This window comes from Berghia stephanieae, chromosome 1 (assembly GCF_034508935.2).
Source record: "Berghia stephanieae isolate SIO BIC M18660-M18661 chromosome 1, UCSD_Bste_1.3, whole genome shotgun sequence".
Classification (NCBI taxonomy): Eukaryota; Metazoa; Mollusca; class Gastropoda; order Nudibranchia; family Aeolidiidae; genus Berghia; species Berghia stephanieae.
Genome location: NC_088360.1, coordinates 29,617,100 through 29,630,076, shown reverse-complemented (window position 1 = coordinate 29,630,076; position 12,977 = coordinate 29,617,100). Strand labels below are relative to the sequence as shown.

The following is a 12,977-nucleotide window of genomic DNA, read 5'->3' as shown; positions in this document are numbered from 1 at the left end:
CTTTCCTTGGAATAGACCTTGAAGACAAATTTCCCCTTGGGGATGAATAAAGGGAATTTTATTTTATTTTTTATTTTTACGTCTCGTCCTTCATGCGTTACGTGTTTCTATTGGCCAGGGATCCTTATTGAGCTTTATATAGCGCAATATACACAAAATGTGCTCAAAGCGCTATACAAGGGGTCCCTGGTCAACAGCAACATTTAACACGTAGGACGGGACATGACGCCTGTTAGGTGATATTACAATTTTTCGGACAAAGACAACGCTGTTATCGGCTAGGTACTCATATTACACCTGAGTACGGTGAGAGGATGTGAGTAAAGAGCCTTTTCCAAGGACTCAACTATGCGCCGAGCACGAGGCTCGAAGCGAATGTCATACCACTAGACCACATAGCCGCACGGTTTTTGCACGGTCGTATCACTGTATAAAATCTTTTTTTTTTTCCTTCTTTCCTTCTTCTTCTTCTTCTTCGTCTTGTGGAAACCTCCAATATTGTCGAGGATCACTCCACAGTTTGTAGGGTTTTACATTGTAAACTTGATAAAACTCTGCACATAATACTAATTTTTTAAAAAATTAAAAAAAAAAACAAAAAAAAAAACCAACAACAAATTAATGTTTCTTGATCTGTATTTGAGTTTTGGAGGTCCCAAGATTCACATAAAATGGCGATTTTGTTAACATATCTAGTATTAAAAAATTTTATCAGTGATTTTTTTTTTGTCATCAATTTGATGAAAGTTTCGTCCATGATTAGAAATCGGACGCTATCGTATTGCAAAATTTATTTTGGTACATAAAATCTTTCCAAAGGGAATATTCCGAGTGAGTTATCTGCTTTATGTCTGTTAATCTTAAAAAAATTGTCTTGAGAAATCAAGTATTAAAGAAAAATCTATAATTTTGAATGAATAATGTTAAACCGTACGTCAAAGATTCAAGCGATTCATATATTTTAAACTTGCACAAGCTCCAATATTTACAGAAACTGTATTGGGTGACAATGTCTATTTTAGAGTTCGCTGAATGTACCTCTAGTGCGGGGAAGCTTGATTAAATATTATGGGATAATGGTGATCCCTGGCCATTATTATCAAAGTATAACCACTGTAAAGGGATATAACTCTTTCAAAACGATTATCTGTAACATCGATATATCAGTTATCTTTCTTGGATGATATTCACGTCTACTTCAGAGGAAAATTTATAGGAAAAATATCTTGATGTCCCCGGAAAACGGTATTAATAATGATCGGACTTGGGGAAAAAACCCCAAAACAAACGAATTTAGACATTGAAAAGATCAGAAATACGGATTTCAATGGGTTTTTTTTTTGTAATGTAAGAAGTAATATTTCATGACGAATAGAAATTTACCAAAAGTTTTATTTACTATTATTGAACTATAGATAGTATGAGCTTGGCTAAGAAGCTCACAACATTGCCATCCGGAAGTATAACGGACCAACACACAAAACTATGTGTAACCTTAAACGTTTATAGTCTGATTCACACAGTTTAATGAGAATTTCTCATAAACGCAGATGGCAAAAAAAAAAAAAAAAAAAAAAAAAAACAAAAAACAAAAAACAATAACAAAGACCAGAGTGACGTCATCTTCGTTCTATTTATATATTAAATCTCCAGCTCTTATTTCATCCCTACACAATACCCACAATACTACATTCAGAAGGTGAGTCACAATTATACAAGGAGATATTCAATTATTGTCTTTTTTACTTGCGAATCTAAATATGATAAATTCCACTTTAAGTCAAGATTCTAGTTGTGATGCTAATGTTGTGTTTGTGCTATCTATAAATTGCAACTTTCCTTTTTTTAACTATAAAGGCCAAGCTCTGACGTGCACAATGTATTATTTATGGCAAAGGACAGCTTTCAATATAAATATATACTCAATTTGTATTTTGTATTTTATATCTGTTGTATGAACTAGACTATTTATTTTTAATAAGAAAAGAAAAAATAATTCTGCGGGGAGATGCCATCAAACTACATTCCATATTAGAGGAATGTATTTGTCACAGAGTCTGTCCCTTTGTTGTGTCCAACACAGTGAACATTGTTTTGAGACAACACACATGTAAACACTTTTTTTGGGGGGCACAACAGTTTTCATGAGTAAAATTCACAAAAGTATATAATTCATTAAACTTAAAACAACAAGCCACAACACTGAGATTCCAGTACCGTGCGGGGATGTCTTTGTAATAGGATTCAAAAGTCTGATGTCACGTCCGCCCAGCAATGAGCAGCTTGGTTCTAAACAAAGCAAATCGGTACTTTTTATTCTTCTTGCTGGCTAGAACTTTTTCATATGTCATGTGATTAGAATGTATAAAAGTCAAAACATGATCAGATTTTAAAATGTTTTTTTTCTATTCTGGATAAACTTTTATGCTTGTCGGAGAAGTATTTCATAAGGGCGTCCAACATTGTTCTGATAGTTTAGAACCAGTTACTAAGTTGTGCGTCATTACGAGGGAAGTGATGTCACGACTATTGAAGCCTATTATTATTTGGTCACCAATCAAGGAACCGAATTTGCGGGTAAATGTATTCAATCAAAAGGTTTCGGAAAAAAAAAATTATTTTCAGAGCATGGCCAAAGTGTAAGGCAAATTATCAACAACAAAGAGCGCTTGCTTCATTTCCTAACTTACCCGATATTTTCGAGTGTTTTGACGTTGCCATAAATCTAAGATTGAAGTCAACAACACACCTCTTATCTGTCGGATTCAGTGTGGCACCGCTGTGTAGTTTGTTTTCCTATACCGACCAAATAGTTCTTGTTATCTCTCAAACTACACCGTTAAATCTATATAAGGGCAGGGTGTCATCAAAATGTATACACATGAAGAATAATTGTAACCGTGGAATTTAATCAAATGTAACTATTTATAACTTATACAAATGTAAAAATATTTATAAGTATCACTTTAATGTTGCTTTTTTTTTACTGCATTTTAACTGCATTTTAAAATAATAATTGCATTTTATTAAATCCCATTCTATTTACAATTATTTTGATGTGTACACATTTTTTGGGGACACCTAGTATATACAGATATATGTGAGGTCGTCTATTTCGTTGTTCAGGTGGATAAAAGTAGCAAATCGTCCACGTATCTGAACCTGGGACATCCATGCAATGTCGGGATCTTTCAATTTTCCCGCCGTCAAATTTAATGCGATGGTTTGTTGCAAGGTTCTTCATTTTTAAACTTGGTTTTCGATATTAGAAGTGTCATGTCCTAGTCGCTTCCCATACCGAATTTCTGGTTCTGCCTCTTTTAATGCTCCATTTGAAGTGTCTTGAAACCATAAATAACAATGTGAAATTGACTGTAAGCTTCAATTTAATAAACGAAAACAAATAAAATAGACATTTCGGGTTTACCCTTTATCAACAAAGCAGGATGAATGAAACACCACTTGAGAGAATACAAGGTGTTTGGTATCGTAAGATTATGATATGCAGGTGCGAACTCAGGACACGACTCCTGTGTCATTCGTCTCTTCTGTGCCATCTTTCCCGAATGTACGATCGAATTCATTAAAGCCATCTCCTCCAATTCTATTATTGAAATATCCATTCTTTAAGATGATTTTAATAGTTTCTCCTGAATCTTTCATAAGTTTCCTCGATTTCCTGGTCGCTATTGGGGCGAAGTGGCCGAGTGGTTAAGGCATTGCACTTTAATCCGGAAGGTCGCGGTTTCGAGCCCCGCTTTAGGCACTATCGTTTTTTTTTTCAGACATCCTGTTTGATGAATTATCTATATTCCTTCATGGAATGCCTAGCGGACGGGATCTATTGGTGTCATTACGAAAGGGCGTACTTTTTATTAAAAATGGTGATGTTGGTGCGTCTTGTCCTGACTTTGCTTCCGTGGGTAAGACCATCTAAACATAATACCCCTAAGGTTCAGTTGTGAATGAGCATTTGGCAGTGAAGAATATCATCAGCATATTAGTACATAAAAGATCTGGTGACTATTACAAATCCTGACCCCCAAACAACAACACGAACATCTAGAAATTCCCACATGGACAGTTTTATGCCCCTGAGATGCACCGGAGACCTCAAAAAATTATCATTTTACCCCAGAGCCATCACAGATTGGAACAATTTACCGCAGGAAGTTACATCTACACCCACTTTAGATTTGTTTACAGGGCTTCCTTATCACTGCTGTATTTTCAATTTAATGTTATTGTTCGTGTCAAAATCTTCATGAGTGACGATGGCCATTAAGGGGCGGGTTGGGTCTTTTCAAAAAAAAAAAAAAATTAATTACCAATATTGGGCGGTTTTAATCATTCTGTATCGTCATTATAGGTTAAAAAACAACATTTATGGTGAAAAATTTTAATTATCTGTGTTGATACCCATTTTGCGACCTAATTTGGGGTCTGACATAAAAAAAGTAACAATCTTGTGGCAAACGTTCCACAAAAACTAATGAAGGAATGACCTCCATATTCTTCCCTCTTGTCAACATTGTACTATAGTGTGTCACCATAGAGAGATTTTACGGCTTTAGCTTATGGAATTTTTATTAGAACATTACAAAGTTGAGAATCAAAATGTTATGACAAAATTGATGTTAAAAATTCAGAATTAGGATTATAATTCAAAATTCACATATCATATCAAAAAAAAATCTCTCTATGGTGACACAATACATTATCTCTGTGATAACTGTGGAAAATTTCAGACAATTTCATTGAATAGATTCAGAGTAACGTTTGACACAGTATCCCATACCCTTAGAAATATGACATTTTGAGAAAATAGCAAAATAGCTTCCCGTTTTTTACACTTTTCTTACTATCTGTACCATTTTCTACTGTATTTTTCGTGCCTTTATAGTCTACTTTAAGAATTTGGACTTCAATTATATAAATTCTAGGGAAATAAAATATCAATTTCCACCAAAATCTCAAAATCAATTTTTCGAAGGATTTTCCTAATAATTAGACCCAAACCGCCCCTTAAAGGAAGATCAGCTGACTCTTACAGTCCGAAACGGAAATACGGGTCAATGTGGTTTGCCTAGGCTAAAAATAAAGCATTGTGAACCACATTAACCATGCTGAATATCAAATAAATATATTAAGGAGCAGGCACTGGTGTAAGATAAAGAATTGAAAATGGGTTTATAGCGTAAAACGCCTACCCTTGTGAAGAATATAGGTATTAAAATTGTCCCAATATCGGGAGCATCTGTGATGTAATGGTAGGTAGCACGTCTGACCGGTAATCAGGGGGTCTGAGGTTCGATTCTCAGTCGAGGTAGACTGATATTTTGGGATGGTTTTTTTCTTGTATTTTTTCTTTCTTGCTTTCTCTGGCACCTTTCATACACACTTGTTCAGTTCTTTATCTAACCATGGTAAATTCGTGGAAATGCGCATTATAAACGTTGATATAGTATCTAATTAAAGTGTGTGCTATTGTTTGCTCTTCTGAGACAATCCGTTTTTTGTTCTGATCTCCAAACGTTCACGTGACCTTGTTTATACCGGAAGCCGTTGCTCGTTGACATTGGGATGAAGACTTTGACAAGACGTAATGCTAATACTATTGTTATCGAATAATTATCCTATCAGTGTGATGCAGCCTTTATGGGCCCAGTCATATAGCCGTGGTCTGAAAAAAAAAACAACATATGTGACCCGTGGTCTCAAAACGGTATTATGTCGGAACGAATCAGATGCTTCAAAGCCGAATTAAATGTTAAACTGGTTAGAAATATAAATCGTTGGCATTAGCACCGTAAAATATGGCATCCATTCTCCTCAATAAAACATACAAACTCAACACAAGTCTGATATTTCTAGCTATAAATTCAATTTTCAACATCTACCAACCCGACTTAATACCGTTTTGAGACGAAGGGTCACATATTTTGAACATTTAGGTCAGGAAACTAGTCCTCCAAATATCGATCGATTTAAATGTCCATCATCTAGTCGAAAACTCTCAAACCTGGGACCTAAATGTGACATTCCAGATTTGAGAGTTCGTGTCAAGGTGAGGTCATTTTAATCGTTTGAAAAACGAGTTATCCGGTCCAAAAATTTAAAGATGTTTTTTTTTTGTTCCCTGAGAAAGGCAGTATAGTCATCTCGTGATAGGAATTTGACTCATTTTCTCAAAAAGGTACATTTCTTTTGGTTTAAGATAAACATTGAAAAAACATAAATTTCAAGGGGTCAGCGTTGCTAAGGGTAACGGTCTTTGCTTCGTACCCGAAATGTACTGACTCGATCACCCGCCGCTGCGCTGTGTGGCCTTGAACAAGTCACCTCGCCCGAGCTCAATTTGCGGTCCTTCACTACGGCTGACGCCTGGGTTGATCGTCTTCCCTTGGAATAGACCCTAGAGACAAATTTCCCCTATGGGATGAATAAAGGTTATTTATTTATTTATTTATTTATTTATTTATTTATTTATTTATTTATTTATTATACAGGTCATTCTGACATAATACCGCTTGTCCCAAGGAGGCGCATTTCCTCTTTTTTCTGTGTCTTCTGGTTTTGTGACTTCAAGCGTCACTTTCTGAAAAAAAAAACCCCTGAGCATTTATAGATAGTATGCAGATGACGTCACTCAGGTTTTTGTTATTGTTTTTTGCCATCCGCGTTTATGAGTAATGCTCACTAAACTGTATTAACCCGACGATAAACGTTCATGGATACACACAGTTTTGTGTGTTGGTCCGTTATACTTCCGGATGGCAATGTTATGAGCTTCATAGCCAAGCGCATACTATCTATATATCCACCAAACATGGTCAAAGCGATTTACAAAGGGACCCATGGCAAACAACAACGCTTAACATGTGGGAAGAGATACGACGTATGTTAGGCCATAATAATATTAAAACATTTTTCCGACACAGACAACATCTGATAACGGACCGTTATTCATTTTACACCCGAGTTCGGTGAGAGAATGTGAGTATGTGAGCCTTTTACTTGGATTCAACCATGCGCCGCTCAGAGCGGGGTTCAAACCCAAGACATATTGCCCCGAAGCCGAGTGTCACACCACAAGACAAAAATCTGTTTAAAAGATAATATCGGGATATTCGATGGCAATAATGAAACACATTCAAAGGGATAATGGTTTCATTTGTCCCGTCATAAACATACTGGGTGTGTCGAGAACAATTCAGTCGTCTCTCTGAAATAACTGGATCTAATTTTTTTTGTTAGTTTATGGATGAAAAAGAGGTTTGACCCCAAAACGTTCCTTGTTATTATGTTTTTGTTGTTGTTGTTGTTGTTGTTGTTGTTGTTCTGTTTTTTTTTTTAAAAATCGGTTATATTCATTTGTGTACATTGTGGATGTGTGTGAATGTACGTGTAATTGGATGCGTGTGAGCTTGTGTTCGTTTGTCTGAATCTGCAGTATGTAATGTTTTTACTAATGGTCAATGTGAAGCGCTTCGAAGCCTCGGCATAAGCGCTATATAAATGCACATATTATTATTATTATTATTATTATTATTATTATTATTATTATTATTATTATTATCATCATTATTATTATTACTATTATTATTATTATTATTATTATTATTATTATTAATTTATATTATTATTATTATTATTATTATTATTATTATTATTATTATTATTATTATTATTATTATTATTATTATTATTATACATTAACGATGGCTACGGTTCTAGTGTCAGGCTATACGTTAACGATGGCTACGGTTCTAGTGTCAGGCTATACGTTAACGATGGCTACGGTTCTAGTATCAGGCTATACGTTAACGATGGCTACGGTTCTAGTGTCAGGCTATACGTTAACGATGGCTACGGTTCTAGGGTCAGGCTATACGTTAACGATGGCTACGGTTCTAGGGTCAGGCTATACGTTAACGATGGCTACGGTTCTAGTGTCAGGCTATACGTTAACGATGGCTACGGTTCTAGTGTCAGGCTATACGTTAACGATGGCTACGGTTCTAGTATCAGGCTATACGTTAACGATGGCTACGGTTCTAGTGTCAGGCTATACGTTAACGATGGCTACGGTTCTAGTATTAGGCTATACGTTAACGATGGCTACGGTTCTAGTGTCAGGCTATACGTTAACGATGGCTACGGTTCTAGTATCAGGCTATACGTTAACGATGGCTACGGTTCTAGTGTCAGGCTATACGTTAACGATGGCTACGGTTCTAGTATCAGGCTATACGTTAACGATGGTTACGGTTCTAGGGTCAGGCTATACGTTAACGATGGCTAAGGTTCTAGTGTCAGGCTATACGTTAACGATGGCTACGGTTCTAGTATCAGGCTATACGTTAACGATGGCTACGGTTCTAGTATCAGGCTATACGTTAACGATGGCTACGGTTCTAGTGTCAGGCTATACGTTAACGATGGCTACGGTTCTAGTATCAGGCTATACGTTAACGATGGCTACGGTTCTAGTGTCAGGCTATACGTTAACGATGGCTACGGTTCTAGTATCAGGCTATACGTTAACGATGGCTACGGTTCTAGTGTCAGGCTATACGTTAACGATGGCTACGGTTCTAGTATCAGGCTATACGTTAACGATGGTTACGGTTCTAGGGTCAGGCTATAAGTTAACGATCGGTACGAGCCGATCCGGTTAATCATAGTGCTTGTACATTCTATTTATACACTTCAGAATCTTCAGGTGAGAATAATACGGCAACAGCAAACCAATTAATTTGTCAAATAAACCCATCGCTTGGCTGTATTGATTAGCGAGAGTGCGTTTTCATGCTCCTATTAACTACTCTGTTATAACAACTTATTTCTTCTTTGTTTCTATTATAGTGCGGCTATGTGGTCTTATGGTACGATAATCGCTTTAGGATCGGAAGGTCCTGGGTTCGAGCCTTGGAAAAAAAGGCTTTTTACTTACATTCTCTCTGGTACTCAGGTGTTAAATGAATACCTGGTCGTTACCAGCGTAGTCTCCGTCGGGGGAAAATTGTAATATCGGCTAACTGGCGTTATGTCTCGTTTTATATGTTACGTCTTGCTGTTTCTCAGGCACCCTGTAAAGCGCGTTGAGCACGTTTAGTGGATATTGCGCTATATAAAAGCTCAAATTTTAAAAATTAAAATACGCTCGGATTAATAGTGATATATGACCGATTTATAGTGTGGTATAGAAAACGTTTTCTCCATTCAATTCAATGTTACCATTTTGTGTAGAAATTAGAATAAGGAGTTATTATAGGGAATAGAAGACGAGAGACGCATGCGCACATCAACATGACGTTCTCTCTCTAATAACTTTTCCGCCGGTGACGTCACAGACTATGGGTGACGTCCAATCAAAGGACGCTACTCTTCCGCTAATCTCATTCCCTATAATCCGTTACTTACTGACCCCGAAGAAAAACCTCATAGACCCGATTTTCTTTTGGCTTCGGAGTCAATATAATTCCCGATTTCCGTCAAAAGAATTCTAACAATAAACCTATCTCTTGGCTCCATTCATTAGCCGAAGTGCGTTTTCGTGCTTCTGTTTTTAGTATCACAGTCGCTACTATCAAACGGAAGCTGTGCATTTGACTCGAAAATCTGAAAAAAGGTGTGTACCGACGTGTAGGTACTTATTTACAGGTCTGATAACCCAGATGGATATGGGCTCATTGCTGTAATGGCGGAAATACATACTCTCAAACCAACGCAACGTACTGTCCATTACGACAATATCAAATCGAGTCTATTATTACACGTCGGTGTTTATGAAACAGTGTCAGATAAAACAGAAAAAATACTCTCCCACCCCCACCCCCCCAAAAAAAAAGAAAAAGAAAACCCCACCTCATTGGGATGTTCGAGGTTCGATATTCAATCGTCGTAGGCTGATCTTTGGGATGCTATTTTCTTCTGCTATTTTCTTCTTGTATGTTTCTATCTGTTTTGTCTGGCACAGTTTACTACACGTCTTCAGATATTCACCCTCCTCCAGTGCCTGCTCCCTAATGTGTCACTCTGAAATTAACCAGTAGATGTTTTACCAATCAAAACATGGAATTTGTGACACACCTTCACACGTTCTCGGACAAACATAGTTGGTTGTTTGTAAACAATAACTTGAATGAAATCGACCTCTTTTTGATCATTGTTATTGTTTTTATACAGTCATATGGGTGACTAGTTATCACGTGATTTTCTCGATCTTATTATAAACGTTTGAATTACACATAGTTTTCTGTGTTGATTCTATTGATCAAGCAGTCGAACATTGGGTATTTTAGTTAGACACAAACCATTGGTAGTAAATCCTGTGTAGTTTGCTATGTTAACCAATCACTGCCATTGTTTACATTAATGACGACTGTCCGAGAGGCGTGGTTATTAAGTGTCTATGATTTCTAATCAAACCCTTTCTATTTATTCTATTTCATTTTCTGTGTAACAAGAGACCACTTTTATTTTATCGACGGTGGAGCGAATATCAACACCCCATATTTGATTAACAAGAAAAGTCTGTTAATTATTGAATTTTCTGTTTCATATGCCCGTTGACAAACTGTTCTCTATTTAAAACGCTTTGGTGATAGATCTTTCCGCAGATTTGGACCTCAGACCTGGAACACCTTCACTGTGCGGCTATGTGGTCTAGTGGAATGACACTCGCTTTCGGATCGGAAGGTCCCGGGTTCGAGCCTCGCGGTCGGCGCATAGTTGAGTCCTTGGAAAAGGCTCTTTACTCACATTCTCTCACCGTACTCAGGTGTAAAATGAGTACCTGGCCGTTAACAGCGTTGTCTTTGTCCAAAAAATTGTAATATCTCCTAACAGGCGTCATGTCCTGTCCTACATGTTAAATGTTGCTGTTGACCAGGGACCCCTTGTAAAGCGCTTTGAGCACATTTAGTGGATATTGCGCTATATAAAGCTCAATCTTTAACACCTTACCTCCCTTCGTGATCACCACCAGTCTTAATAATTAAAAAAATACTTTTGAAGAGAAATTGTCTACGCTCCAACATGGAAGCTTACAAAAAAGGTATATCCGTCTATATAATGTATACTACAGAGAAGCATTAATCATCAACACGATGGCGCTGGCTGCCTTAACCCGAAGAAGAAGAAGAAGAAGGAGGAGGAGGAGAAGAAGAAGAAGAAGAAGAAGAAGAAGAAGACGAAGAAGAAGAAGAAGAAGAAGAAGAGGAACAATGATAATACTAATAATACTAATAATACTAATAGTAGTAATAATACTAATAATACTAATAATAATAATAATAATAATAATAATAATAATAATAATAATAATAATAATAATAATAATAATAATAATAATAATAATAATAATAATAATAATAATAAGAAGAAGAAGAAGAAGAAGAGGAACAATGATAATACTAATAATACTAATAATAATAATACTAATAATACTAATAATAATACTATAATAATAATAATATAATAATAATAATATAATAATAATAATAATAATAATAATAATAAGAAGAAGAAGAAGAAGAAGAAGAAGAAGAAGAAGAAGAGATGTTTTATTAAGTAAAAAAGTAGGTTTCTTCACTCTTTCATAAAATACGATACGTATTAATATTTAATTTATATAGCACATTTTCATTGATTTACCATGCTCAATGCGTTTCCCAATGTTTAATATATTTCGCTTCGAGCAGACCATTTGGAACCCTATTTCCGTTTCTTACAGTACATATTATGACAAAAACTAAACATTCACATTTCTGGCGAATTTAACGTAAAATTCGGGTTTGGTATCCGGTTTAACGTGACAAAATACTTTTTTTTGAGGAAATAGGTCACATTCGACGTTTACTTATTTTTAGTTCTGATAGCCCAAATTGTAATCGGCTCATGGTTGTAATGTGAATACTCTCAAACCAATGCAAAAATATATCCCATCGCAACAACGTTAAATCAAGCCTATAATTTGATTCAGTTGTCAGACTTGTAAATGAGTGTACCAAAGAAAACCATCCCAAAAACAACAATCGACCTCGACTGTTTTTTTTCTTGTACTTTTCTTTCTTCCTTTATCTAGCACCTTTCATACACACTTGTTCAGTTCTTTATCTTACACCGGTGCCCGCTCCTTAATTCCTTACTTTGATATGTGCACAAAAGTCACACCCAATACCATTTTGACCCGTTGGGTCATACTTTTCATTTGAAGAGCGACCACGGCCATGTTTACAGATCTAAGATGGAGTTACATGAAAGACACCTTCTATCTCCAACTCGAGTAAGAGAAAACGACACTCTTCTCCATCGAGAGTTTCTGCTTTATTTTCAAAAGAAAAACAGTGGGGATTATAACATTTAATCTGTATAATCTTATGGCGAGCAACTCAATTCGAGGAAATAGCCTCAACGTCGATCGTGTTGCCCTCAACATCTTCGTTTTTGCTCGGCATTCTGAGATACCGACACTTCTTCAGACTCTCCCATTCCTCTGGCGTGATGGGTTTTGATCTGTACTTGTAGTCCAAAAGATATTCATGACTAATGCCTTTAGCCAAGTCAGATATTAACTGGTCTATCGTCTTAGCAGTACGATGAAATATTTTAGGCCTTGCTACATATTTCCGGATGAGGGAGTCTCGTCTTGGAGCGTCTTTTAAATGGGCAAAATATGGAACACAGACACTGCTGCTTCTAGGACGAAATTGTATGGGGGCTTTGATGTGAATATCACTGTCATCTGAAGTAGACGAGGATGGTTTTGATTTAGACATATTATCAAGAAGCTGTCGTATTGGAGAACTGATAGACGGAACTGAGTTGCTTCTGGAGCGACGAATGGGAACTTGTAAAGATCCATCTATGAATTTGTCGTCAGAGACTTCAGAGTTAACTTTTCTTGGCGAATCTTTCGTCGACTTCTTCCCGGGAGAATTTGATCGTTTAGGTTTTGCAGTTGGCACGAT

The 12,977-nt window shown here is 36.4% G+C and overlaps 2 protein-coding genes across 3 annotated transcripts in view; both read right to left on the bottom strand.

Moving 5' to 3' along the window:
• LOC144971422 (uncharacterized) overlaps window positions 1-2,751 on the bottom strand; it is a 40,687-nt gene extending 37,936 nt beyond the window's left edge. The window contains exon 1 of one of the 2 annotated variants that reach the window (XR_013645129.1): window positions 2,691-2,737. The gene's annotated coding sequence lies outside the window, so the exon portion shown is untranslated. Of the gene's footprint in view, window positions 1-2,690 lie in introns of both variants that reach the window. The other variant, XM_078912328.1, reaches the window with a different exon arrangement.
• A 9,560-nt stretch (window positions 2,752-12,311) lies between these two features.
• The window catches only part of LOC144971418 (uncharacterized), a 5,326-nt gene continuing 4,660 nt past the window's right edge, over window positions 12,312-12,977 (bottom strand). Inside the window, exon 2 of the mRNA XM_078912294.1 lies at window positions 12,312-12,977. This exon is cut by the window's right edge and continues 724 nt beyond it. Coding sequence (XP_078768420.1) covers window positions 12,399-12,977 — 579 coding nt within the window. The 3' untranslated portion in view covers window positions 12,312-12,398.